Raw genomic sequence first — 25,519 nt, forward strand, 5'->3', positions numbered from 1 at the left:
CATACTTCTCACTCAAACAGCAGAAGTGACTACATTCAGCAGTGACTTCCTCTCCCCTTCTTAAGCAGAACTCTATTGACAAAGAATGAATAGGGAGGTAGGGGAATGCCCTTCTCCCTTCAAGGCCTTTCCCCTCCATTTTTCAATGAAAAAGAAAGGACGCTGTGGAAGAAAATTTGAAACTTATGAACTATTTTCACTTTTGGAATTATGGACAGAAGGGTCAAACCTCAGCACTGGGCAAGCATCTGCTTTGCCTGATGAAGGTCCCAGGCTTAATCTCCAGGTAGAGCTGGGAGAGACTCCCTGCCTGAAACCCTAGAGAGCCAATATATCAGTGTAGACAATAATGAGCTACAGGGACCAATGATTAGGCAGCTTTCTGTATTTGAGCAAAGGGACTTCACTTCCCCCTCCTCATCTGCAACAGACTTCCACACAGTCAGAATTTTCTCTGAAAGGTCTCTAAACCTTCTGGAGCAGATTTTGGAGGTCTGTTGGTGGCAGGGGCAGAATGGAAGAACAGGCAGGTGAAATCTTGTTAGGCAAGTGGAATTCTGCCAGCAATGGAGCCAACCTAATGTGAATGACACCTTTTAATACAGGGCTTTAAAATATTGTTTCATCTTTATCTTACTTCCTTAATTTCTGATGTAAAGTGTTAGGCACTTCTTGAAGACGTACACAATTCTTAATGCCTACTCCAAATTCCTCCACTTGAAATTTGAGCATGAAATAAAATGATGCAAATTAAGTACACACTGAATTAAGAAACAAGCTAACATGCAAATATTGTTTCAAGCAGCAAAGCTTCAGTTCACGGATTATGGAGAAGGAAAAGGAAATTGGAATCTATGATCACGATTAGAAACAATTTTCATTGCGGGTATTTTCAAGGGTGTGCTTTATTGTTCAATTAGGGTTTCATGTGGCTTATTTATGGTATTTTTACCCTTGCCTTCCACACTTGCTGTGTGCTAATGACTAAAGAGCTCAATCCTGTTATACAGGCGGCAACCATTTTAGGCATGCCCAACTGACATATGACTGCAGACGCACAGGTCCTTTTGGACCCAGATGAAGGCTTATACACACTCCACTGACGCTTATGGGGGCTGGGAATAGAACCCCCGCATGAAAAGGTCACCACCTGAATATAAAGCAGATATATATGAATCTTGCTTGTGATATGTGGTATCAATCCACTATCCCCTCTTGTGTCTCCAGATTATTATTATTTTATTAATTTGGGGTTTTTTCCCATTTCTGCATAAATGCTATGGACGGTGGACTGTTTCAAGGCCTAATTGTTAAAAACTTTCATTTTCCTTATCACAATACTGATTGTTCCTGCTTTATGTGATCATTTTTTTTCATATTTTTACAAAAAAAGGTATCTTTATGTAATGTAAGGTTCAGCAGGTAGTAACTCTATTTCTGGGCCTATTTGTAATTGATGCTCAAATACAACTAAGGCATTTGTTTTTAAAATTTCATTAAATTGTACTGTTGGCTAAAGTACTAACTTTACACAATACATTTTATATTCAAGTTTGAAATTGATGAATAAGTACATATATATATATATATATATATATATATATATATATATATATATAATTATTTTGTCTCAAAATTTCTAGGGGTTTGTTTTTCCATGGTTTGCCAATTTCCAGAAGTTTCATTTCTGTACACAGCACACACCTCAAATCTGGCACGTATTTGTCGCACTCAAGTGGCATGCATGAAGAGGACAAGAGTTCAATAGAAGTATAGCATCCTGTTACGTAAAATCTATAAATCTAGTTACATGGCAATAAAAACCAAAAACCAATTCAGTCACAAGATTAGTATCTCAGCCCCACACATCCCTGATAAGTGACACACACTCGCATCTCCACGCATCAGGCATCACACCAAAACAGTTGCAATTACCCATGAAATGCGCAGGGAATCTGACCTATCCAAAAAGGAGAGATGGAAACAATTCATATTGAAAATATCTGTTATGTCAAAAGACTTCCAGGCATCACTGATGAAGGTGAGGTTCTTGAAGTCAATTTAGGAACTAGTATTAAAGCCAAAGTGGGGAATCGCTTTCCAAATTCCACCAAGCATAGCACTAAAACAGCAAGATTAGAGATGCCTAAAATCAATCCAGTTTACCATCTACACGTCTGCCTTGCTTTGGGAACACTTTGCTATTAGGGGTTCTGCCTACACAACTGGCATTCATGTATACTGTATATATTTCTAATAATATAGTCAGTGGTCCTTGATGGCCTACCAGAGACCATTTTTAGTACTAGCTTGTACAACATCAATACAGCTGTGTTTAGAATTTTATAACGCTGTACATTAATGCTAACATAAGATACAAAGACACCAGCATGGAATTCTGGCTTGGGCTGGGATCTAAAGCGTGCTCTGCTGATGGTGCTCTCATTCTGCAATAGAAATGTGTGCTACTACAATGCAAGCAAGGAACACACACAATTGTACTCTTGGCAATGAGATCTAAAGCAGGATGAGATATAAACCCTCCAGGGATTGCATACACACACCTGCCTTCATATCACATGCATTTACTCCCCCAGCCAACTTGGCTTGAAAACAGTATTTTGGGGTTTTTGAAGCCCAACTCCTGGAGGAGGGATGGATTTTCTGGAGATTGCAAATGGGCTGTGACAGACCATCACAACAATTAGGCTTGAGAAAAACCTTCTACTGAGGGCAACAGAAGGCTATTTATCAAGTTTAATTGCAGAGCACAGGGTGTTTTGGTGCAAAGGGAATATTAACACTTTCCTTCCTAGCTGTGACAAACTGAAATGCTCTGGGAAAAGCCTTTTTTCATATTTAATTGTAGCAGGGAAGGGAACACTGTAGGCCAGATGGGGAGGTCTTAGGGATGACATATACCCCACAGGCCTATGGTTCCTCATCCCTAGTCTAACAAGCTCAAAAGACGAGTTTGCATGAAGTCATCTCAGCCACTTATCAGACATCACCAATTTTCAGCATTACAAGGACATGAATAACTGGTTTATTCTCTGGTTCAGTCACAATTTCCAACTTCACTTAAGCTCACTTGGCTTCAAGTTTCAACAAATGACTTAGTTAACTTTCCATATAAGGGGCCCTTAACAAGTTGTTCCTGCATATCACTAGGTAGGACAGTACCCACCACACCCCAGTTTAATAGCCACTCAATTCCAATGCACCATAGAGAGTCAACAGTGTAAACAATTGCTACTAGCAGAATAGCGGCAAAGCCAGCAATAGAGCAATGTGTGAGTTACCTCAATCAGTCCCACCACCCAACCATAGGCCATTCATAAGGCAGCAGCAGCAGCAGATTGGGTTGGGTCCATAAACATGCGTGGCTGTTTCAGGATCCAGCGACAATTGGGGGCAGGGAGAAGACTACAGGGGCTAGAGAAAGAAAGAGAGAGAGAGAAAGAAACAAACAAACAGGGGAGAAGGAGAAAAAATAGCATGCCTAAGCTCACTTCCCATGCCATGATAAGCTATACAGCCCTAGCCAGCATGGCAATAAGATGGTAGCCAATTCACAATTACTCAGAAGGGCTTAACAATATGCAAAAAATAAAAAATAAATTGCAGGTGGACTGAAAGGGAGGGTGGGGGAGAGAGAAGGAGAAGCAGCAAAGGAAGAGGGACAGGATGCAAGGCCACAGAGTGTCAACATAGGGGCCAAAAGCAGAAGGAACTGAGAAAAGAAGTGTGGCCTTTGACTCTTCTCTGCACACTCTTGAACAACTTGAATACCTCCCTGCTTGCTGCTCAAGAAAACCCTGTGTGTCTGCTTCATGGGATATAGCTTGTCGTTGTTATTTGTTCCCCAGGACTACCTTGAAGACAAGATCACCAGATCTCTGTTAGACATATTCTTCAAGAGACAAGCTGCAAGAATCCCCTAACCACTGCCCAAAAGTAGGACTACAGCTGCCTAACAGTACTGTTTACCAATTCAGTTGTTTAAGGTCTGTACTAGTTACTATAAACAACAGGGAGTTCTGCACTGAATGGGATATGGCATAGTGCAAGGTGAGGCCAGGGACTGGCAAAAAAAAAAAAAGAGGACCAAACAGAAAGAAATCATTTCTGCAAAAGTGCAGAATGAGACTTGGGAAAACCTGAAGAGAATTTTGGAGAGAGACTTGTAAGAGAAAAGCCAGGGTGTTCTAAATGAAGGGATGAGCAGAAAGCAAAAATAAGTGAGGGCAACAAAAAGCCAATATAAAATGAGCTTAAGCAGATAAAAAGCACAAAGGACCTGAAAAGAGACGTGAGACAATGACTGCTGCAGCAATAGAGGGATAATACAAAATATACACAAACCATGAATTCTTCCAGCAGGTCAACTGCATGTTGCGTTACACAAACCAGCCCAGCATGCAGCCCAGCATGGAGTGACCCTTTCCTACCTTACAATCTGCTTACTGTTCACAGTATGGCTCAAGATAGCAAGCGTGGGTTTTAAGAGGCTTGCCTCTGGATTCATGACCATGAGAAGCAAATCACACATTGAAGGCACACCCAATTCACATTGAACTAAGTGTATCCACAAGCAATTTCCTATCCCACCTTTGTGCAAATGGCAAAGATGCAGCTTGGTCTGTAAGCTATACAGAAAACATCATTAAGCCAGGCACAAAGGCAGCCAGCAGAGCTTCTACTTTCATTTCCCCTCCCAAACGTCTGAAGGACTCAGCTGCTTATGTGGATTTAGTTTTGCACATGAAAGATGTACCACACTTTGTCCTAATCACACTTAGTCACATCTAGGTTAGACTGCTGTCTTGAGGTCTGTCAGGGGCTGCCTTTGAAAAAGGTACTAGAAATGCAGCTGTTAGATTGCAACTGGTGCAGGCTGCAGTGAACATAACACTTCAGTTTTGCAAGAACTTCATTGCCTAACTCCCTGTTTATTTCACCTAAACAATCTCTGTGCAGGATAATTTAAGGATGACCCTGATCCTCCACAATCCAAAGTATGGGGGAAGGTGGCATAGAGCAGGGCTTTCTTTGCAGTGGCTCCAAATCTCTGCAAAAAGAGTAGGAACATGGTTGACCATACACTATTTAAAACCTCACAAATGCTCAAGGCAGCATAGCTCCTGAAACTTTTCAAACAAACAGCTCTTAACTAGAGCTGGACTGATATTTTTGGCACAGCTCTTTTTGCCCATTTGCAGGGGAAGGGCATAAAGGACTAGAATAATTTTTGCCCCAAATTGGGAAAGAGACGAAATTTCTGAGAAAGTTCTCTCAGTGGAAAGAGTGGAAGGGGCTTACCTTACATTTTATAATGAAATTACCAAGAATGTGTATCATTTCAAACACTCCCAAGTTTGTCTTCCTGTACTTGATATGACAGAGGAAGAGAAACCTTGTAGTCCTTCACATTCTCTATGGCAGTGGTTGAGAAAACTCCAGCCCACAGTTTAATTTGTTCTGCCAGGAGTCCTTAATATGGCCTGTGAGGCCATTTCTCCTAAGCCATGCCCACCTGCCATCATATATGATGCCATATATGAGGTAACGATGCAAGAGAAAGGAATAACCAGGAGCCTTAGAATATACTCCCAACTACTCTTTGGCAAGTGGTGCTTGTATGCAGCACCTGTTAAATTTGGCTGATCAGCACCAACTTCAAGCCTCGCTGCAATCTTGCTTGGCGACACAGTTTGACTTTGAGCTGTGTTGCCTAGGAAAAATGGGTCACCTGACATTGTGATATCAAGTGACTGACAAGTGGGCAGGACTTTGACACTGCAGCTGTCAAAGTGTCCCACTGCAGATGGGGGAGCTAAGGATCTGGCTTACCAACCAAATTCTATTTCCCACCACTGCCCTATAGTTTAAAAAATAAAAATTTGGATCAGGACAACTTTGTGCAGGAATGGGTGAGTTAACCCAACCCTTCCCCTTCATGATCTTACCTAAATCAGCACATACACAACGGCATGACAGTTAAAAAAAATCCTGTTGACCCTAAACCCTCTGCCTCCTCATTCTAAGAAGTAAAGTGAGTCCAAGCCCACCACTACCCACAAAAATTTCTCCTGTCCATCTTGAAATCTAATGGAAAACATATTCATTTTTCTAAGGGGACAAATGGTCCAACAAATATGAGGGTGGGAGTTCAGCTCACCACCATTACTAACCAACATTCTGTTAGACATGCGCGGTAGCCATGATGGAATACTCCCGAGTTTCACTGATGGCATGTGAAGGCTAGGTTGTTTCTTACTTAACAAGCTTCACTTAACTCTTGGAAAGAAACCAAAGCATGAAGTGTCACAGTAAGCCAAACAAATCTGACCTCATGATGCCTTGCTTATTTTGAGTGATGTTCCACTATTTGCTATTAACACCTTTCCCCAACTGTACAGAACACTCTAAAGGGCCCACTACAATTTCTTGAAGGTTGCCAAGCCAGCTTCCTAGTGCTACAGCTTAGGTGCCAAATTGGAGAACATGAAAGCTCAGATTCGCATCCTCAGAGGGTCAAGGTATCCTGTTCTCTGGCTTAACAAGAGGCCTGTAGATGATGGGCTTCCTTAAGTTGCACCCTATATCCACAGGAAATATGTCCATAGGCCAAAGGTTGGAAGCTTTTGTCTATTAGCATACAAACTACATCCCTGAAACATTGAGCACAACCAGAACTTACGCTTTGTCATAGAATGTCGTGTGTCCTGAATGACAGAACTTCATGCCATTGCTGTTTATCATGCTGCTGTTTATGTTCCCTGAAATGTAAGATTTCCGCGATGCCTGGTCCTTCGCAAAGTTTCTACAAGCAGCTAATTTCGATTCCAAAGCCTGAGAAAGAAGATAACAGAGCTTTTTATTTAAAGTAATTTGCCTTAATGAGAGAATAGGAGAAATAGAATCAACATCAGCAGATTCAACAAAATATAAGATGGAGCAATGACTCAGGGCAGTCAGTCAATCTTTTGATTCCACTTATGTCACATTCTTAGTAAGAGAAGCTGATTTGAAAAATCTGCTCTTGAATAGAACATGGATTCCCAAATGCAGGACAGGCCAGAGTTCTTCAGAGGAGAACTCCCCTACTGAAAAGCCAAAATGCCCTTCAAAATGTTAAAAATAGTAGAAATTTAAATTTGCATCATTTTATGAGGAAATCTTGGAAAAGCTGGGAGCAGCTGGCAAAAAAGGTAAGCACTAGAGGCATTTGTTACAGGAAAATAGGAATACTAGAAGAATATGCAAATAACCATCAGAACTGGGATGTGACTGGAGAGACAACAGACTATGGGAGGATATTCTGAGCTAACATCTTTAATGGGATTTGTGAGATGAATGCTCTAAGATTTCATGAAGCATTGCCCATCCACTTTTGCACCCCTCAATGCACACACACACACACCCTGAATTCTGCAATGGGCAGGGTGAGAGGGGGGTAAAGAGAAGACAACAACAGCTTGCCACTATCTAGGGTGAGTAAGCCAGGAGCACACACACTGGTTCCCAAGAGAACTAATTCCATCTCTCTCTCTCTCTCTCTCTCACACACACACACACACACACACAGAGAGAGAGAGACAGAGAGAGAGAGAGAGAGAGAGAGAGAGAGAGAGAATTGGCTCAAACATCTTGAAGCAGATACCTTCATTCACAATGCTATTAACAATACATTTGTTTCAATTAGCATCCTTGTTTACAGTCCATCTCATAACAAAGAGTGTGACAGAATCAGTATGCAACAGTATCAATGAAAAGTCCTAGGCTGCTTTAAACATAGCCTGGAACTCTGAAAGAGAGAATAAATAAGTCATGCATAGTAAAGAAAGGCTCTTACCCCAACTTTCCTTAGGAGATCACCTACAATATTGAGCGCAGATATTCTGGCAGAGGGAGTAAGGGGACTGGTACCAAAACCGTTGGGAAGAGCTGCAGAAGGGAAAAGACAACAGACTAGTCACATGGATGTACATATGAACAAAAAAGGAAAATGAAGAGCATGCCTACTCATGTTCCCTGGCCCCAAGAACAGTTGCTCTCTGGGAAAATATCACCACTACACGTATTTATGAAGACCAACTATCTCAGTCTGTTCCCTAAAACCTTATCTCACAATCTTCAAATATCTACATTGCCATTATATGGGATAGGATTTTATAACGAAAACAAGAAGCAATGGAAAAATAACCAACCATTTTATTTGTATGCCACCTTTACAAAGTTAAAAACATTCTTTCAACAGCCTCAGCTTTTGTAGCTGGAGTCAGTCAGGGTCACACCCTCCCAAGCCAGGTGGAAAAAAATAATATAAATAACTTTATATGGCTCAAAATTTGTTCATTAATTTCTACTCTAAGACTGGCCCACTATTTCTACATTACTACAGCTGTGCAAGAACTGTGCAAGTTCTACATTCACACGCAATGTAAACGGTAGATCATTCAGAGCATAACATGTGTATTGTGTTCTACCTTTTGGAGAGGGAAAGCTGTTCTCACAGCTTTTCCCAACAGGTGTTGCCGGCAGTGAGAGTGATGCTTGGACAGCTGAATCCATCTTCTCACAGTCCAAGGTTGGGGAACTAGGAGCTGACTTCCTGGTCACTTCCTGTTGCCTTTCCCGTACTGCTAATTCTTGTCTTAAATCTGTAAGTTTGAAGAATATATTGCAGATGTATCCCATTACACAGAGAACACATACACCTTACCCTCCAACTTCTGTTGTACTCATTTCTCTGGAGATTCCTACCATCACAGTAGGTTGTAAAGGCCGAATGAGACACAAACAGAACGTTGGCTGGAGCTGCATGACTTGATCTCAAAGCCTAACTTGGACAAGACTTCCTTTGAACTAAAGCTTGACGTCAATAATGAACAATTTCCATTGTCTATCAATGCAAGTTACACAGAAGTAGCATAACTAATAACCCTTAAGCAAAGGCAAACTGCCCATCAGGTAAATTCACCTCCCTCCTCCCACTAGCTTTTATGAATGTACTTCTTGGCAATCAAGCATCTGCTTGGCTGACACAGCATATTCATATTTTGAATAGCACCTCACACTTCCATTGTGGAAAAGACAATTTTTGTTGAAAAGTCAAAAGAACCCAAGTCTATAAAATATACACACTCTTATTTTATTTTACCACATTATAAGTGCAGGCAGCACACCACAACAGGGAGAGACAAGAGGTCTGTGCAGAATGGCACAGCAAGGTCTTTTTAGTGTCTTGCCAGGTACTGGTTGCCAGGAGCTGAGGTTGCCTCAAAGTAAGCAAGCAAGCAAGCAAGCAAGCAGGCAGGCAGGCAGGCAGGCAAGGGAGCCCAGTCCACCAGCCCTTGATGTTGGGAATGGACAGACAAGTCCCAGGACCTTGTGGGGCACCGTGAAGAGGCACCTCTCTTTGTGGCAGGAGAGCAACTCAAGAGACCAGGGGCGGGGGCGGCAGCTGCCCAGACGACTCCCAAGGAGAGGGGAGAGGAGGCTAAGGGAACACTCCACAAGGGAGCATGTTTGAAAAACGGTGAGTGGCTGCCAGCTCTGCAGGCAAGGGGTGACATAACTGGGCTCCTGAGCCTCACAGGGGTGCCGCAGAAATAATGTTGAAGGTGCCAGACATGCCTTTATCTACGTACTGCTGAAGCCTATTCCGAGAAATGTTCCATAAGTCAGGGATTTCCAAAGGAGATTACTTAAGTACAGATGGGTTTCAAAGTTACTTAATTTGTATTTCCTCATCAAATCTGGTCTGCTGATGTCCAACAGATTGTTGATTCATGTTCTGAAATATGATAGCCACTACATAAAGCATGGCTGGGAAACCTTTTTGCCTCCACAGGTCAAATCCTTATCAGGATCAGCCTTGTAAGCCAAATATGACATGACATCATTATGACATCACATGATTGATAGGTGGGCAATGCCACCCATCTCTCAAAATACCTTGTGTGAACTTTCCAGGCACCCACCTGGCTGTTTGGCGCTTGGAAACCAGTAGTAGTTCAAAGCCCTTTTACTGTTTCTATAAACCTCCCAGTATGGCTAGGCAATACCTGCTTTCCAACATCATAATATATCGCCAGCTAAACTTCACGATATGACAATATATTACAATTTGGCTTACATCTGTACCTACGGTTCATTCTAAAAGTTCCTATTTATTCCTTCACAACCAGATTCCATCTTCATTAACTAAGCATTAATTTAGCAATACCTCTTGCTTCATCCTTCAGCCTTTGTACAGAAACTAGCAGAGATTCCTTGTCATCTAACTCGCTTTCCAAAAAGGCATTTCTCTCAATGGCTTGATTCAGTCTTTGTTCAAAGTCTTCCAAGGAAACAATTGTGGCCCTAGACACACACAGAGAAAAACAGAGGATACAGCTCTTCAGTGCACATTCAAGAGTCACTTCTAAAACTATCATATTATAAGTCATGGTTAGTTTGTGGTCAGCAAACTTTCTGAATTTATTTGCAAGGATGCCCCTAAACCCCTGAGAGCAGGATTTCATTTTAAAGGTATTTGCGGCTCCTATTCATGATGTACAACATTTAACTATTATACGTATATAAAAGGTAAAGGTACCCCTGCCCGTACGGGCCAGTCTTGACAGACTCTAGGGTTGTGCGCTCATCTCACTCTATAGGCCAGGAGCCAGCGCTGTCCGCAGACACTTCCGGGTCACATGGCCAGCGTGACATTGCTGCATCTGGTGAGCCAGCGCAGCACACGGAAATGCCGTTTACCTTCCCGCTAGTAAGCGGTCCCTATTTATCTACTTGCACCCGAGGGTGCTTTTGAACTGCTAGGTTGGCAGGCGCTGGGACCGAGCAACGGGAGCGCACCCCGCCGCGGGGATTCGAACCGCCGACCTGACGATCGGCAAGTCCTAGGCGCTGAGGTTTTACCCACAGCGCCACCCGCGTCCCTAACTATTATATATACTTAACTATAAATAAAATAAAATAATATTTTTTGGCACATTTGGTGCCAACCTGATCCTGTGGGCTATAGATGTAGCAGAAATCATTGACCACTTTCCTCACAGCACATTCTGAATGCTAATTTATCATTCTGGAGAGAATCAGTCCAACCAGGCACAAACACTACACACATACATATATATATTTTTATGGGGACTGTGCAGAATAATTTGTTGTATAAATAGAAATTATAGTCATTGCATGTTTTACATTAATGCTTCAAAATTCAATCATATTTTTTGCTAACCCAAGAGGCTACCACATGAAAGAGGTTTTGGAAATATGATAAGCACTGTAGATGTTTTAGTTACACAACTGCATCAGTATCAATTCACTATTTATAGCATACAAGGTTCTTTAGAAGCTACTGAAACAAAAACCTGAGCAGCAAGGCAATATAAGGAAGTATCTGTCTCAGGAAGGGAACAGACTACCATCCAACACCATGACCCTTACCTCTTAGCACGCTCAAGGTCATCATTGGATTGCTCTAGCTCTCTCACATATTTATGCAGCTGGTCTTTAATTGCCCGGGTCTGACTCAAGTCATCCTCCAACAAAGACACTTGCTTGTAGCTTTGTGAATACTGGTGCTCAAGCTTCTCCTGAAAGCATAAGAGTATTAAGCATTCTGCTGCTTTGAAATTAACAAAGTGATTTAGAAGCATTCCTGCTACCCCCTGTGCTGATTCCTCAAACACACATTCATATTTGCAGATACATTTACAGACTACCTAGCCAATACAAGCAGACCAAGTCACACCCAGCAGGACTTAACCAATTTTCTTCTCTTTTTCTCCTCAATGCCTACCACATTTCTGAAAAGCAAATTCACATATGAGATGTGTAGCTACAAAAGAGCCCCTCAGGTAAGAGGTTCATATTGATAGGGACAGCTCGTCTTAAGGGGTGTAGTGGATACAGTATGCTCAAGCCCTCATCTAAGACCATAAAGCAAGCATGTTTTTTCATTATACTGGATGGTTGTAAGTAACCAAGTACTCTTAGTACAGAAGATCCAAGTTACAGTACCTTTAGGTTTATGGGAGAGAACGCAATTCTCCAGAAGCATGTCAAGGCAGTATGGCAGTTCACTGTGTCTTTGAACTGCAACTAAACTTTTATAGCCTTGCAACCAGAGTGCTGCCAACAGCAATGCATACACCTTTCAGATAGGATTCTGCCAAAACATCTTCTCTTCCCACAGTGTACTCATAGCACCAAGCAGTCCTTTCACGTGTAAAAGGCATCTGAATACACCAATGTTCACTCTTAAAAGCCCTTTAATAGACACTGAGCACTAGTTTTAAGCTCCAAGGCTTGTTAGGCTGCTCACTTTCCAGTGACTTTTGAAAATCTGGTGGGCTAAGAGACTATAAAAATAAGAGAAAGGATAGGCCACAATTAACTGGCCCTGAAACCTAAGTGTAGCTTTAGAACAATGTCTTGATAATGAAGTGAGCTATAAATGCAACGATAATTTCCTATTCCAGATTTGCCTCCACCAACACCGCTAACAGATGCAGTTGTACCTTTAAAGTTTCCACTTCTTGCTTTAATCTTTGGTTGTCTGCTTGCAAGTCCCGGTTCCTCTGTTCAGCCTGTACCAGCTGAGCCTCCAACTCTGCTTCCAGTTCTCTGCTGCCCTCCTGAAATTCTGCCAGCTCGTCACGGGCCTCCTGGAAACTGTCAGAAGAATGGTGATGATGAGTGAGGCATTACTCCAACCATGCCTCCATCCTGTCAATATGGTATTAGCAAGCCCATAACTACTTCTTCCCACTGAACCTCAAAAGGACCAAAAGTATTTACTGCTGCATTATGTGAAGGATTATTGTGTGGAGGTTAACCACGATACTTGCTGAAAGCCTACTGAAAGAATTGCTGCACACTATCTATGTGAATCCCCATAGAAAGAAAAAAATAGTCTTCCAAACAATAGAATCCTTTGTGTCACTTGAGACACATGCTTATTCAAAATACTGTGTCTCTTGTGATGCTATACTGTTTAAAGTTAATAAAGAGAATAATAAACAAGTTGTTTGGACACCAAGCAGTAGAAATCCCTGGGGCCCCAGAAAGCTGCTGTTTCCCCCTCCCCTTTAGGGCACTTCTCTTGCACCTAACTTACTCTCTAACCAGTGGAATATTTGTAGTTTGCCCTTCCTTTTCCCCTAGCAACCAGAATCCATCTTTCCTGTGATGAGTTCACCTGAAATCAGGTGGAGGAGAAGGAGGAGGAGTTTAGATTTGATATCCCGCTTTACCACTACCCTAAGGAGTCTCAAAACAGCTAACAATCTCCTTTCCCTTCCTCCCCCACATCAAACACTCTGTGAGGTGAGTGAGGCTGAGAGACTTCAAAGAAGTGTGACTAGCCCAAGGTCACCCAGCAGCTGCATGTGGGGGAGCGGAGGCAAGAACCCGGTTCACCAGATTACGAGTCCACTGCTCCTAACCACTACACCACACTGGCTCTCCCTATAAGTTATTTTCTAAAAATATTACTACGGTAAGTGTGGCTGGATGTTAAAGAATCCTGTCCCTGCAAAAGGCAAAAGTGAAGGCTTTGCAAAGAGGCTTAGGCATGTCTCTGAACTCATTCACAATTCACTGTATAGTTAATTTACTATACAATGGTCTACAAGTCTACTCAGAAGCAAGTCTCTTCAAGTTTAATGAGGCAGCGTAGGCTTTGGTTTAGGGATGACACTGTGGAAAATCAGGGTTTGTATTTATTTTATTTAAACAATTTATTTACCACTTAACTACAATGGCATCTAAGTAGTTTGCTAATATATGCCTTTAACATCTGTATGACTAGCTGAAATACAACAGGCTAAGCTGTTTCTAGTACGGAAATATAAATATGGGGAAAGATTAATCATGAATGTACTCTAATTTTGGGTTATGCCATGCCATTTATGCAGGGTGCCCACAGCACTCTCAAAATTCAAAAACTGCCCACTGCTCCAAAAAAAGCTTGCAACCCCTGGCCTAGCTTCCGTTGCCCACATCTGGGTAACTACTGAAAGGTATTTGTAAACTGCAGCCAGTGCAAAATTGAGCAGATAGATTGTTGACTTAAATGGGATCAGATGGTCTGAACATAGTAACACCGATCTGGCCTGACTACATTGGCTAACAGTTTCTGAGTGCAACTCAAAGTGTGGGTTTTGACCTATAGAGCCTTATGCTGCTCAGAACCTGCAATACTTTAAGGACCACTTCTCCTTGTATGAACTTACACAAACCCAGGGATTTTCAGAGGCCCCTCTCTGTGTGCCTCTTCAGAGGGAGGTATAGAGGGTGACAACCTGAGAATGGGATTTTTCAAGGGTTGCGATCCATTTGTGGAATCCTCTCCCTATGAAAACCTAGCACCATCACTGTCAGCTTTCAGACACCAGGCTAAGACATTCCTATTTGCCCAGGCTTTTGATTAATTGGGATAATACTGTAGTATGTTTTCTGGCCTGTTTGTGGTGTTAATATTTTATTTGGGTACACTAGGCTTCAACTTTTTTACAATATTACTGGATGAGTGCCTTTAGATAAAAAACTGTAAGTCACTTTGAGACTCTTAAAAGTGATGAATAAACAAGGTACAAATAATCTGAGGATGCTGTTGAATCCGTTTTGCTATTGCTAAAAAAATGAAAATTGAAAACCACTGCCAATCCCCCGCAAATTTCCCAATAGAGTAGTTTCTACCCATCCCTGTGTTAACTCCTTAAAAACTCACACCACACACCTTGTTCAGGAAGCCAACATCACTGCTTTTTTTCCTTTCCTTTTTCAAACCATACTGCTCTAGGCAAGAAGAAGCTAACAAGACTACAAGACTATACAAAAATTACCCACCAAGTCAGAACAATGAATCTACTATCTATCTAATCTCTGTGTTGGGGGGGGGGGGTGTTTCTGGTAGCCCATAATGCCTGTCTTTGTCTTTCATTCCATACCAGTATTCAGGCAGGAAACTGAATTCATTCAGATCACGCATGTGCTGGGCTGCTATCATGCAATATACAAGAATCAGAGGCTTAAACAGCATCCTAATCACTAGAGGGAGTCAGAAGCTCCTATAATCTCAGAACGACCTTATTTACCAAAATTAGGCTGCACTGTACCTAAACTAAACTTCAGTAAAACTAGAACTTTTAAAGATATACAGTTTGTCTCATGCTTCACTGTGGGGTTAATCTGCCAAAGGCAGCAATCAGCAGCATTCTTGAGATGATAAAGGACCCCATTGTTTGCAATGGCAGATTTCAAACAGTGCAAGGCCACTACTGACAAAGAAATTCTATTCCTGCATCCCAGAGCACATAGCTCACAGCTTTGCTGAAGACACGTGGCTTCCAACCACTTGCTTCTTACTGCTGCGACAGACATTTAAAAGGTTACCTCAAAGAAAGCAATTTAAATGCATTAGCTACCTAGAAATGAAACTCAGTAAACTACTACTAGAACCATACCTTTGTTTATATTTCAAAGATAACTCCTTCCAGTATGCAGTTTCTTCCTCTGGACATGAGAACTCAGGGATTTCTTCACAGTCCATGATCATGGTCACCTGCAAAATCCAGAGTGTTTAATAGGAAGCTCCTGATATGGCCTACTGGTTTCAGACAAGCCCCAGGACTCTCAGCATTCCAAAGCAACAAGTAGAACTATACCTCACCTTCTATTCATCTCAAAAGAAATGAGTATGGGTGATTGGCATATTTTTTTATCAGCAATTAAAATGTTTTAAGTCTGGGTCATGCTGGCCACATGACCCAGAAGCTGTACGCCAGCTCCCTCGGCCAATAAAGCGAGATGAGCGCCGCAACCCCAGAGTCGGTCACAACTGGACCTAATGGTCAGGGGTCCCTTTACCTTAAGTCTGGGTTGAACCAGGCCACCAAGAGTTCTCTGAAGATGCATTGTTGCATTTAAATTGAATCCCACTTTAAATGTTTTGGGAAAACAAAATAAAAACACACCCAAAATGTACCATGCTATTCAAAGAAGGGTTAACGGAGTCGGAACAAATCCAGCTAAGGAATATGCAAATGATCACATTTTAAAGCAGGCATTGGCTTTTCAGCCAGGTGGTAAGACCTGTAATTACTGGAACTAACACTTCCATCACCCACTGAATAAGATCATAGAAGTAAAATCTGGTCAGCCGTTTAAGCCGAGCAAAGGTTTGTTCCTGCCCTACAGACAGTGAGAGGCAGAAAGGTTTCAAACTGCCCTTTCTTTAGCACCTGAATAATGAATAGAAATTGGCAGAGTGGCTCTACAACATTATCTGTTCAGAAGCACAAAGATAATGAACTGCTTTGGCATGCCAACAAAAACATAGGGTAGCACTTCAAGACTACATTGAAGGCATAGACAAAGCACTATAGCTGATGGAGGCTAGAAGCTCTACTAGAAGTATGGGGAATCTCCAGACTGTGACCCAATTAGGCCCAGCATGGGTCCCAATTTAGCCTGCTATCTCCCTTATACTACACAAAACTTGTTCCAAATCTGACATGGTATGTGACATCAGCTGAGGGCAGGTGGAAACATGGTTGCCAGTGCACAACCTTAAAGTAGACTCCTGGTTGTGCTGATAGGTGCTCAGTTCAAGCTTCCTGGTATCAGCTGTGCTATTGATTTTTAGCAGAGAACTTGCACAAGTGACACTGACACAAAACCCCAAGCATACATTAAGTAAAATAGAAAAATCACCACCCGACCCCACCCACCATGGCCCCCTCCACCTCTTCCCCCCTTTTCTTCCTAATATAACACTAATGTCTCAACAAATGAAACTGATCTGTAGAAAATGTAACTTGAAAAAAGTCATTGCACATACTTTTATAAACCAAGAAATCTTTAATAAAAAATACATTAAACAAAAAAAAACTGTGCTACTGATTTCCTCATGGGGAACTCCACAGTCAATCCTTGAAGCGACCTGCAAAGAATGCAAAAGCATTTTTTTGCAAGCTCCTTGCAAAGAACCCTGGTCAGCACTCCCCCTAGTGCTATGACCCTAATCCAGATAACTGAAGCTTTTTAAAATGTTAAACATAGGCAATCTCTCATAACACATCTAGTTTAGCCCTCTGTAGTGCACGATTCCAAGCAGCATTTGTTCCTCCTGATTTATTTTTCCTATTTAACAGGATTTATATAGCACTTGATCAAAACCTCTTAGCAAGTTACAATAAATATACATTAAGATTACCAATAAAGTTAGATATCAAAAGCAAGTTCAATTTTTTAAAAGGCCAATAGGACTCATTATATATACTTTTTTACTGCCCTTAAATCATATTCCCACAAAAGTTTGAAAAATAAAATAATAATACAATTAAAATTTAGTCAGCTGCTTCCTTCCAGAGGACTGTTAAAGCCCCCATTCCTTCAACAGATGATCACTGATAGCATCTGAGTCAATGTTGTAGCCACTCAACTACAAAGAAGGCATTTGTTTTACTAACTTTTGAGGTGCCACACAGGAAGGAATGAACTGCATTCACGATAGCTTTTCATCCTCCGCATGTGTACAGATTCTAATGCTGTTAACCAAAGAATACTCCTGAATTCTGACAAGCATCAATAGTCATTTCTCCCTCCAGGGAAACAAACTGGCGCATCCCACATTTCTGTGACCCACATTTCTGACCTGAACATTCAAAGCACACACATAGTATTCTACTTCATCTTACTGTACAAAACATGACAAAGAAAAAAATATAACAGTTCAGAACTACAGTTCTTAAATAGCAGTATCATCTGAGGCCAGTACTTTGAGAAAAGTATCATGAATAATGATAGTGGAGAAATATAAACACTGAGTAATCAAGAACAAACAAGGTACCGTATTATTCGCCCTATAGGACGCACCGTCCCATAAGGCGCATCTAGTTTTTGGGGGGGGAAATAAAGGGGAAAAAATTATCCCCCCCCCCAGGCGCGGGGCTGGGGCGGGGGAGGCCCGAGCTTCCCCCGACCCCAGCCCCCAAACAGGCAGCTCTGTGCAAGCCGTGGGAGCGCAGCGCTGGCTCCCGCTGCTTGCGGGGAGGTCCGCAAAGCCTGGACGCGCTGATCTCAGCGCGCGCAGGCTTCGGCATGCCGGCAACTCTCCGCAAGCAGCGGGAGCGCTCCCGCTGCTTGCGGAGAGGTCCGCGAAGCCTGGACGCGCTGATCTCAGCACGCGAAGGCTTCGGCATGCCGGCAACTCTCCGCAAGCAGCGGGAGCGCTCCTGCTGCTTGCGGAGAGGTCCGCGAAGCCTGGAGAGCAAGAGGGGTCGGTGCGCACCAACCCCTCTCGCTCTCCAGGCTTCAGCGAAAGCCTGCATTCGCCCCATAGGACGCACACACATTTCCCCTTCATTTTTGGAGGGGGAAAAGTGCGTCCTATAGGGCGAAAAATACGGTAAATGTATTTCCTGCCCAATACTTTATAGATACAAAAAAGTCAAGGTGACTTATAAGTTAAATATAAATCTACTCCATATACAGTGGTACCTCGGGTTAAGTACTTAATTCATTCCACAGGTCCGTACTTAACCTGAAACGGTTCTTAACCTGAAGCACCACTTTAGCTAATGGGGCCTCCTGCTGCTGCCCCGCCGCCAGAGCACGATTTCTGTTCTCATCCTGAAGCAAAGTTCTTAACCCGAAGCACTATTTCTGGGTTAGCGGAGTCTGTAACCTGAAGCGTATGTAACCTGAAGCGTATGTAATCCGAGGTACCACTGTACAGGACAACTTTTAAATGATAATTTTATAAAAACAGTATCATAGTCCAATGGCTAACAGATTGGAGGTCATAGAGATGAATATTTTGGTCACTGGTCTATGTTATTGTTTCAACTTATGGGTTACCTTTTTATTATTAATTTATTATTTTATTATTATTACCTTGACTTTTTTGTGTCCATCTAGAATATAAATGCTGACCTATCATTTCCTACATTCTGTTACCCCCATTCCAATCACACAACTACACTGGATCATAAGCAATGCACCTGATCCAGTATAATCTCCCTGAACTGGGACAAAGAACCCTAGCATGTAAACAGACATCATTGCAATAAGTGACTCAAGGAATAGATCAAATTGCTAAGTGGCATTTTGGGACTTGGCAGACTCTGCCTTCTCAGTGTGGTAACATCAATGGTGTTTGTGCCAAGGTACTATTTAAAACAGTCTGCGCCATCCCAGGAATGAACTATTTGTGGGTTCTTCCACCCCATAGTGTGCTGTTTTCAAATGACTTCTTCCAAGGACTTCACTTGGATTTACAGTTTAAATTTAAAGCACCAAAATGGCAACATGAGACGCTTCAAACAGGCATGACTGAAGTAGTGCAACAGTAGCTTGCTCTCAGAGGCCTCTCAGAAATGAAACTTAACAGGTCTGGAAAAATACAGTCTGTTACAAGCTGATTATGTTGTGGCTTGGGCCTAATAACATGGATAGCACAATTTCCAGAAAGATGATAATTGGCAACCATTGTGGAGAAGGGATTTCAAATGTAGTACATCTTTGCTTGCAAGTTTCCAGGCAGCCTCTTCACGAAACAGTCCTAAGCAAAAACACCACAGAAGTATAGAGGAAGTGAAAAAACTAAGCAGATAAAGACTTCAAAAGCAGGCTAAGGTCCTCAGAACAGGTGGTTTATGAAGCATGAAGTCAAATCCTCCAACAGCATTGACTGACATTTTGCAAAGTCTAATGCAAGTACAGTGGTACCTCTGGTTACGTACTTAATTCGTTCCGGAGGTCCGTTCTTAACCTGAAACTGTTCTTAACCTGAAGCACCACTTTAGCTAATGGGGCCTCCTGCTGCTGCTGCGCCGCCGCACGATTTCTGTTCTCGTCCTGAAGCAAAGTTCTTAACCCAAGGTACTAGTTCTGGGTTAGTGGAGTCTGCAACCTGAAGAGTATGTAACCTGAAGCGTATGTAACCCGGGGTACCACTGTATAACTAGTGATTTGTAAACTCTGTTTGGACAATTAATGGAAAGGAAAGGAAATAAAATGTAAATGTGCACTAAGAATGCAAAAAAGTCTTCAAGAATAGGGAGTCCTCAACAGATAACTCTCTTCTCCCCCTCCACTCTGCAGCTCTACTCTAAAATCTTCAGAAACTGCTCGCACTAATGAAATTCCCTGTCGCAAAATGCACCTGGAATAGCAGTTCCGAACACTGAATGTAAGCCATACACCTAATATTAAAGAAAGTCTCTACTGCACTCCAGTCAAGTCATTAGCAGCTTGAGAGCACCCCAAAAGAACTTTTCTACAGCTTTACATGCAGCCCCCGGAACATAACCCCCACACAATATGTGAGCCTACTGTAACTGCTAACTATGGCTAGCTAATTTCAATCTCTGATTTAAGGGCTAATCGTGGTTTCAATTTCCAAATTAAAGGCAACGTATGCCTAGTGGTAACTATGGTTACACTGGAAATGCTTAATTATACTTAACACTAATCTGGGGGAAGTGTGGGGAGCAGTTGGAGGGGGGATTGCCAGTTGGCCCAGCATAGCGTCTGAACAGAATTAGGAATAAAGCCCATCTTCCAGAGGCACTGCCACAGCTTCTGTGTTGCCTTCAAAAAAGAAAAAGGATTTGCAAAGCAGAGGTTCAAACTGAAAAATAAGCTTGTGTGCATATGTACCACTAAGTACAATGTTCTAAAAAATGTTATCCACAGTATTATTCCTTAATTGCATTCTTACAATCTATGTAGGAAAGCAACTAGAAAATGGCACAGACACACATCTTTGTGATGTGTAAGATTAGAGCACAAGTATGAGACAAATGGACAGCAGACAAGCTTGAATTCTGCCAGATACATCTCTAAGACTCCTCTCTGATCACATCCCAAAGACACATGTTTTGAGGTCACTTCATGTTCACTTCACTGCACATTTTAAAAAGCATGTAGGAAGCAGTCATAAATTTATGAGGGGGGACAAATACCGAATTCACATTTTAAGTGGCGATTACTCAAGCAAACAATTATTTATCTTCCTCAGAAGTGTGTTTTAGCATTATCATAAGATCTAACTCACTTCAGAATACTGAATCATATGCTTCTGGCAACTGGCTGGGAGAGGATGTCAGCATTTCCTGAAACCTGTGTTTATCAGATGCTGCTCTGGAATCTACAGAGACTAGTAAGGTCACATGATGATTACTCAATGAAAGGTCTCAGTACTACTAAAAACAACCAGTTTCATCAAGGAAAGGAAGAATTTACAAACTGCAGCCTCTGATCACCTCTTCACTGATACCAGCTGCCCAGTAAGCTTACAAAAAAATGATGAATGAAGTTGTAGAGTACCAAAAGAAGAAAACAAAACTATATCCACCCATGGGGGCAGAGCAGCAGAATAAAGTGTATGGCACATGTAGAGAACCAGGGCAGATCAGGGTTCAGAACAGGTCGCTGTTCATTTCCTTTTTGTACCTGTTCAAATAAAAGCAACACCTCTCAAGACTATATGATGGCAAATAAGAACTGTAAAGAGAATCTACACTGCAGTTGCATTTAGATGTACATGGTAAGCTATGGTTATGGTTTACCATGGATGCAGAGATCATTCTCACTTTACTTCTCCCTACTAATGAGCAGCAGCAACAAGCTATAATCCTTGGCTCAACAGAACAGGGGACTGATATGTATTTTTCTCCAAAGAAGCTGCCGTTTGGAGCAAAGCAAAACTTGATGCTCGGTTTGGACACTGGGTGAGAGCCAACATGTTAGTTGTGGAAGTGGTAATGTGGCACAGCTTAACTGCCACAAAGTACAATAAAGGTAGTAAGTAAGCAATATATTTTGAATGTGCAAGTCACTCAATGGATTTGGCTGTTGCTCTGAACAGAATTCCTGCTACCAGGATGGCCGTTGGATGAGTGGTTGCTACAAGTAAGTATGAACCATAACACTTAACCAAAGGTGATGGTTTGTACTTCCACTTGCAATCAAAAGCAATTTCTGCATTCAACGTGAACTAGTAACCATGGCTTACTGTGAATTACCCAAAGAGAGTTCTGCATTTATAATTTTTTAAAAGCCATCTGCAAGAACAAGGAAAGCAAATGTGTGGTGTGGTAGGGGAAACTTAACATGATTCTTTATACGATGACCTAAGTTCTTCTGAGAAGCTTTATCAAAATTAAGGATAGCATTCATTCAATAGGACCCATGGAGGGGAAGGTGGGAAGTCCAGAGATTCAGGGAAATATCTAAATATGGATATGTAATTTGTATTGTTATAACTCTATATCTGTAAAATCAAATAAAAATTATTTCAAAAAAAAGAAAGTATAACATTCCTTCAATCTTTCCCTGCCATTTTACTGGGGGTGGGGGGACTTATTTAGTGTTCCTCTGGCAAGTACATTACTCAAACAAAAACTACGTCAATTGCAATAGCCTCAAATGCACATTTATTTCCAGTTCCTAAACCTAGATACAAGAACGTCAGAGAACCACTGAGGGGGGGGGGGGACCTATCAATCTATAGTCATTAGTCTACATTTAGAAGCACAGCATTATGGTGCCAGACTTCCGTTTTTGAGACCAGTTAAATGTTCTCACTGAACTGGTTTACTAAAATGCATATATCCTTAAAATGGCATTAACAAAATAAACTCAATATTTGTCACAGACAGCACACAAACAACTTCCTTGGAGGAAAATGAAAACAAAATGCACTTTAATTTGGAATCAGTTCTAGAAACTGATTCTAAAGTCTGAAATATCTCAATACTGCATACACAAATATAGTACTTTAACACAGATTAGTTCGTGAGCACTGTGCTGTGTTTTACTTTCTTTTTCATAACACCTTATTAACCTTTCTAAGCCCCAAATATGAAGGAATGATGCACATACAAGTTTTATATACACCAGACCAATAGCTGAGTTGCATGGTCTCCTTTCCCTTCCTTGGAATAGTAAATGATCATGATACAGCTAAATCTAGTGAAACTTTCATCAACTTATTTCTCCCTTAAAAGCTTGTTTGCTGTTGCCACATATCAAAGTTTGTATTGGTCCCAGCATTAACTTGAAAAGCATGCACTTTGTAAATGATGCAATTTTAGGCAATCAGCGTTCACATGTCCTCAGAGCTGCAGAGTTTCACTCTCTCTAAACTCAGTTGTGAATCAGCCACTCCCTCCCCTTTGCTCTTATTATTGCCAAGCAGCAAGCCTCCTGGACGCAGCTCTGACGCTCTCAAGTACTTATTACAAAGCTCTACACTTTTAAAGAGAAGTCATCCTAAATCAGGCCCTAACTGCATATTGTGGCCAGAAGCCACACTGCATGCACATGTTGTTGTTGTTTAGTCGTTTAGTCGTGTCCGACTCTTCGTGACCCCATGGACCAGAGCATGCCAGGCACCTCTGTCCTCCACTACCTCCCGCAGTTTGGTCAAACTCATGCTGGTAACCTCGAAAACACTATCCAACCATCTCGTCCTCTGTCGCCCCCTTCTCCTTGTGCCCTCCATCTTTCCCAGCATCAGTGTCTTCTCCAGGGAGTCTTCTCTTCTCATGAGGTGGCCAAAGTACTGGAGCCTCAGCTTCACGATCTGTCCTTCCAATGAGCACTCAGGTCTGATTTCCTTAAGAATGGATGCATTTGATCTTCTTGCCGTCCATGGGACTCTCAAGAGTCTTCTCCAGCACCATAATTCAAAAGCATCAATTCTTCGGCGATCAGCCTTCTTTATGGTCCAGCTCTCACTTCCATACATCACTACTGGGAAGACCATGGCTTTAACTATGCATGCACATAGTTCAATGTAAACTATGCATGCACATAGTTCAATGTAAACTTCCCCTGACTTTTTTTTTTAATGAAAAGTAGCAACTGGAGGCAGCAATAATAAATAAAGGCAGGAGAGGGCTCTTACCACTTTCCCTGCTAACCATTCTCCTTCCAATGTCACTCATGCAAAACTGCACCCCACCCCTGCAACGTAATAGATACATGTTCACATATTTTCACCTGCAGTGAGAAAGGTGAAAAAAATTTGGAATTTCACCTACAGGCACCTAAAAAGCAGCAGTTTGATACAGTACCTGCAAGTCCATTGCAAAAAGCAATGCTGAAGACATGTATCAACATTTCAGTCTAATATATATTGTTACAGATAATGTATCATAAAGACAAATTGACAAGAACCCTCCACAACAGAATATTTGCCCATGTTATATATAGAACCAGCAGTATGCCCATGCACTCAAGACACAGAACCAGATTATGTTTCATATTGACAGAAGACCACGCAACAATGATCCACTACTGCTCCACATTCATTTTCAACCTCCAAGCTCTCAATAAACCCACAAAAGAACATAACCTACTGGTGCCCGGCTATTTCCCTACCGATAAAACCTGCAGGATGTGTCCACTTTCTTCATGGGGCCCTAGGACTGGACTATACTGTAACCACACAAGGCTTTTAACTGAAGCTATACTGGAGTTCCATGTAATCTCTGGCTTTTAATGTTTGGATGGAACCAGAAAAATTAAGGGTTATGTTTTCAGCATACAGTACAAACCGTTAGGCAAAGAGGTCACCAGGCATTTGAGAAATCTGCACCAATAGTTATAATAATCATACTTCTTATTAACATTTATTCATCACCTACAGAAGAATGTCAAGTAGACTAACCATGAAAAGACAAAATAAAAACATCAAAGTTACACATTTTAAAATATGTAACACAAGCAATCATTAAGTATATTACAGCACAATTCAGAAACATCAGTATGTCTTGTCATCAGTATGTTCCCCAGAAAAAGTGACCAATGAAATAACAAGTTAAAATATACCCTCAAAAGCAGGAAAAGTTTGGTCTTTGCCTGGTGCCGAAAATGTGGTTGCCAGGAAAGCCTCTTTGGGGACATCATGCCAAGACTCTGACATCAAATCTATCTACATCGTGAAAGATAAACTAAAGGCTTTCACCTCCTATCCTATCTGAAGTAGCTGAACTCTCAATGAAGGCTTTACTTTCCAGAGTCTGAACCCCATCTCATATGAATCTGCAAGGGCCAATACCATGAAAGCAGTTGTATCACCATAAATTTGAGTGTAAGATATGTCTAATACCAACAATGCAAAAATTGCCTCTGTGATTGCAGAACATGGTTTAAGACATATGTAGTAAGGGCAAAAAAACCGGATGGGTCAGGGAGCAACGAGAACAGCAGCAACTAAGATTTTACTCTGCAGCTGTCTCAAACAAAAAGCCTTCAGCTCTTTGGGGCAGAAAACCATAATTAGGATTTGCTTTGCGTGATTTGGTGGGTAGGTGTTTTTTGTCGTTGTTGTTTACTTTTGATCTAAAATAGCCACCTTCCAACAACTTGATTATCTCCAAAATAAAATGCAGCATCTGTAACCATACCTGCCTCTTCCCTCCACTAAGCAAAAGAAAAATATTTTCAGTGACTCATGGGAACTTAGTGCTCTGACATCATCAGT

The 25,519-nt window shown here is 41.7% G+C and overlaps 1 protein-coding gene across 7 annotated transcripts in view; it reads right to left on the bottom strand.

Moving 5' to 3' along the window:
- NDEL1 (nudE neurodevelopment protein 1 like 1) overlaps positions 1–25,519 on the bottom strand; it is a 31,325-nt gene that overhangs the window by 3,758 nt on the left and 2,048 nt on the right. For 4 of the 7 annotated variants that reach the window (XR_003705164.2, XR_003705166.2, XR_013391850.1 and 1 more), the window contains exons 2-10: positions 15,486–15,583; positions 12,537–12,690; positions 11,461–11,609; positions 10,235–10,371; positions 8,493–8,666; positions 7,859–7,950; positions 6,704–6,855; positions 3,303–3,435; positions 1,936–1,960 (exon numbers count right to left, since the gene is read on the bottom strand). Coding sequence is in view for 3 of the 7 variants with exons in the window: in XM_077924326.1 (XP_077780452.1) it covers positions 3,336–3,435; positions 6,704–6,855; positions 7,859–7,950; positions 8,493–8,666; positions 10,235–10,371; positions 11,461–11,609; positions 12,537–12,690; positions 15,486–15,577 (1,050 nt within the window). In the remaining 4 variants the exon portion in view is untranslated. The remainder of the gene's footprint in view (positions 1–1,935; positions 1,961–3,302; positions 3,436–6,703; positions 6,856–7,858; positions 7,951–8,492; positions 8,667–10,234; positions 10,372–11,460; positions 11,610–12,536; positions 12,691–15,485; positions 15,584–25,519) is intronic. The other 3 variants (XM_077924328.1, XM_077924326.1, XM_077924327.1) reach the window with 3 other exon arrangements.

This window comes from Podarcis muralis, chromosome 2 (genome assembly GCF_964188315.1).
Source record: "Podarcis muralis chromosome 2, rPodMur119.hap1.1, whole genome shotgun sequence".
NCBI lineage: Eukaryota > Metazoa > Chordata > Lepidosauria > Squamata > Lacertidae > Podarcis > Podarcis muralis.